Here is a 2,190-nt window from a genome sequence, read left to right as displayed (position 1 = left end):
TGAAACCAGCCACATCTATACCTCCAACATTTGTGTATTCCAAGTTGGCATCTCTATTTTCAAGAGAGGAACATTGGCAACATAGGTAAGCTGGCTTTAGCTGTCATGTTATCATTCCAGCATTGTAGCCCAGCTGTTGATAATTTCCATTTGATGATTAAGTTGACTTCCTGTTTTGTTTGTGAGCAGAGATTAAAGAGTTTGAAATAACATAGATGGACTGTGATTAAGATTAAATTTATCTATAGACATGAACTTTCTTGAGTGTTCCTCCTATATGCAGGTGTCTACCAATTCCTTCTGTACAAAGAAAAGGTTCCTGTCAACTAGCATGCAATAGTGGCCCTGTAGATCTATGGCATACACTGTTCTTTGTCTATGGTGCTTTTGATTCTAGAAGAGAGGCTGCTTCAGCAACTTACGAGGATCTACGAGCGACCTGCTGTGTCTCTGCACATCACAGGGGATTTAAAGCCTCCGTAGTATCATTGGCAAACACTATACAGAGGATCGTTATGCCCAGCTTCCTGGGGTTATCCCTCAGGCCTGGTTTATTTCTCTCTCTCGGGTTTCACAAATTTCCCAAAAGGTTCCTATCCAGAGGAACCAAAGTTTTGTGTCAGAAGACTGACTCAGCAGCTGTTTTATCTGAAGGAGCATGGAAATCTGCTTTTAATATTGGGCCTTCTGATTGGCTGCGCGCAAGGCGTTCAGCATGGCTACTTTTTGGACTTTGTGCTTGCTTCTCTGCAGCCGGTTCTGTGGTGCCCAATGTAATGTCTGGCTGTCCAGCATATGCAGAATCTTTGAATGACAGATCTGAACTTGATCACGCTGATGGAGCTAGGGTTTCACATGGCAAGCTGGTTCATACAAAGTATTCGGTTACAGGTGTGTAGAGAACTCAATCATTACGGAACATTTGTTTGTTAATGCGAATGCTTGATCTCGTTGGACTTTTTCTAGGTATACCTGGAGATGGAAGATGCCTGTTCAGAGCTATTGCTCATGGAGCAGAAGTCAGGAGTGGGAAGGCTGCACCAAGTGAGGGCTTACAGCGTGAATATGCTGACAACTTGAGGCAGAGGGTACTTCTGTAGAGCAACTGCTGATGCTGATGCCAAATTTGTTAAAGTGTCAAGATTGTTTTGATCTTCAGTGCGTTGATTTGACTTGTGCTTTTGGATCTCTAGGTTGTAGATGAGCTTGTCAAGCACCGTGAAGAAACAGAATGGTATTATAATCTCTGTTATTCTAGCATTTGACTCATTTATTGGAAAAACTTTTCATAGACCTGATCTTTGTACTTCCCTAGGTTTATTGAAGGTGATTTTGATACATACACAAAGAGAATGAGGCAGCCTCATGTGTGGGGTGGAGAGCCGGAACTACTTATGGCATCTCGTGTTTTGAAGTAAGTAGAGCTGGTCTAGTTGCTCATTTCAAACTTCACATACCAGCTTTTGCATATTGACATGTTATGTGATGGCACTGAGAATGATTTTGAACTGCAGGGCTCCTATCACAGTGTACATGTATGAGGAGAAGTCAAGAGGACTAATATCCATTGCTGAGTATGGTCAAGAATATGGGAAGGAGAATCCTACGCCTGTTCGGGTGTTGTACCATGGCTTTGGTCACTATGATGCTTTACACTTCCCCAGTAGCTGAGCCATTGCAAGCAAGGAATGTTGGAGCGCCATTCAAACCGGCTTAAGCTTTGATCCATGCCAATATGCATTGCGATGTCTGTTCTGAAGCCATATTTACTGAAGAAAGCTGAGGGTCCTGGAGATTATCGTTGGTAGTTATTGAACTGCCTTAGCAAAGAACGATTTGTTCTGGTTTTGATGGTGGGTTTGTAAAGGCTTTCTTGACTATATTCACAGAAGGCTACATATGTTAATGATAAAATTTCATTGTGCTTATGACATATTTAAACTTAATTGACCCATTAGCTATTTCTCCTGTTTGTTTGTACACTGAAAGTTATTTTTTGTGGTTGGAGGGCTGGGGCGACGAGGGGTTGCACAGGAGCAGAAAAACCTGCATACTAGAAAATTCTAATTTCTCTCTCTGAACTTAAAATTAAGCATGTGAAGATGCATTTTTCAAGGTTTGGGGTGTTCCAGAGCTTGTAATGCAGGATTCATTGAATTTCAGATGCAGAAATTTCTATGAAGGAACCTC

At 41.8% G+C, this 2,190-nt stretch overlaps 1 protein-coding gene across 1 annotated transcript; it reads left to right on the top strand.

Moving 5' to 3' along the window:
• The first annotated feature begins 218 nt into the window (after positions 1-218).
• Positions 219-1,933, top strand: LOC148019882 (OVARIAN TUMOR DOMAIN-containing deubiquitinating enzyme 4-like). The gene is made up of 5 exons (XM_087700078.1): positions 219-891; positions 967-1,088; positions 1,194-1,234; positions 1,316-1,414; positions 1,515-1,933. Exons 1-5 carry the CDS (start codon positions 516-518, stop codon positions 1,669-1,671), a joined length of 795 nt encoding a protein of 264 aa, XP_087556204.1. The 5' UTR covers positions 219-515; the 3' UTR covers positions 1,672-1,933.
• The last annotated feature ends 257 nt before the right edge of the window (positions 1,934-2,190 follow it).

The sequence above is a fragment of the Lygodium microphyllum genome, chromosome 19 (genome assembly GCF_053477565.2).
Source record: "Lygodium microphyllum isolate KBCC chromosome 19, Lygodium_microphyllum_v1.1.10, whole genome shotgun sequence".
NCBI classification, from domain to species: domain Eukaryota; kingdom Viridiplantae; phylum Streptophyta; class Polypodiopsida; order Schizaeales; family Lygodiaceae; genus Lygodium; species Lygodium microphyllum.
Note: the sequence above shows the minus strand (reverse complement) of the source record. Positions and strands in the feature narration are given on the sequence as shown.

Bases quoted from the DNA above. Each gene is read 5' to 3' on its own strand.
- LOC148019882 (XM_087700078.1), top strand. From the start codon at position 516: ATGCCCAGCTTCCTGGGGTTATCCCTCAGGCCTGGTTTATTTCTCTCT. The intron at 1,235-1,315 runs GTATTATAATCT...GTACTTCCCTAG, and splicing joins CACCGTGAAGAAACAGAATG to GTTTATTGAAGGTGATTTTG. The intron at 1,415-1,514 runs GTAAGTAGAGCT...TTTGAACTGCAG, and splicing joins ATGGCATCTCGTGTTTTGAA to GGCTCCTATCACAGTGTACA.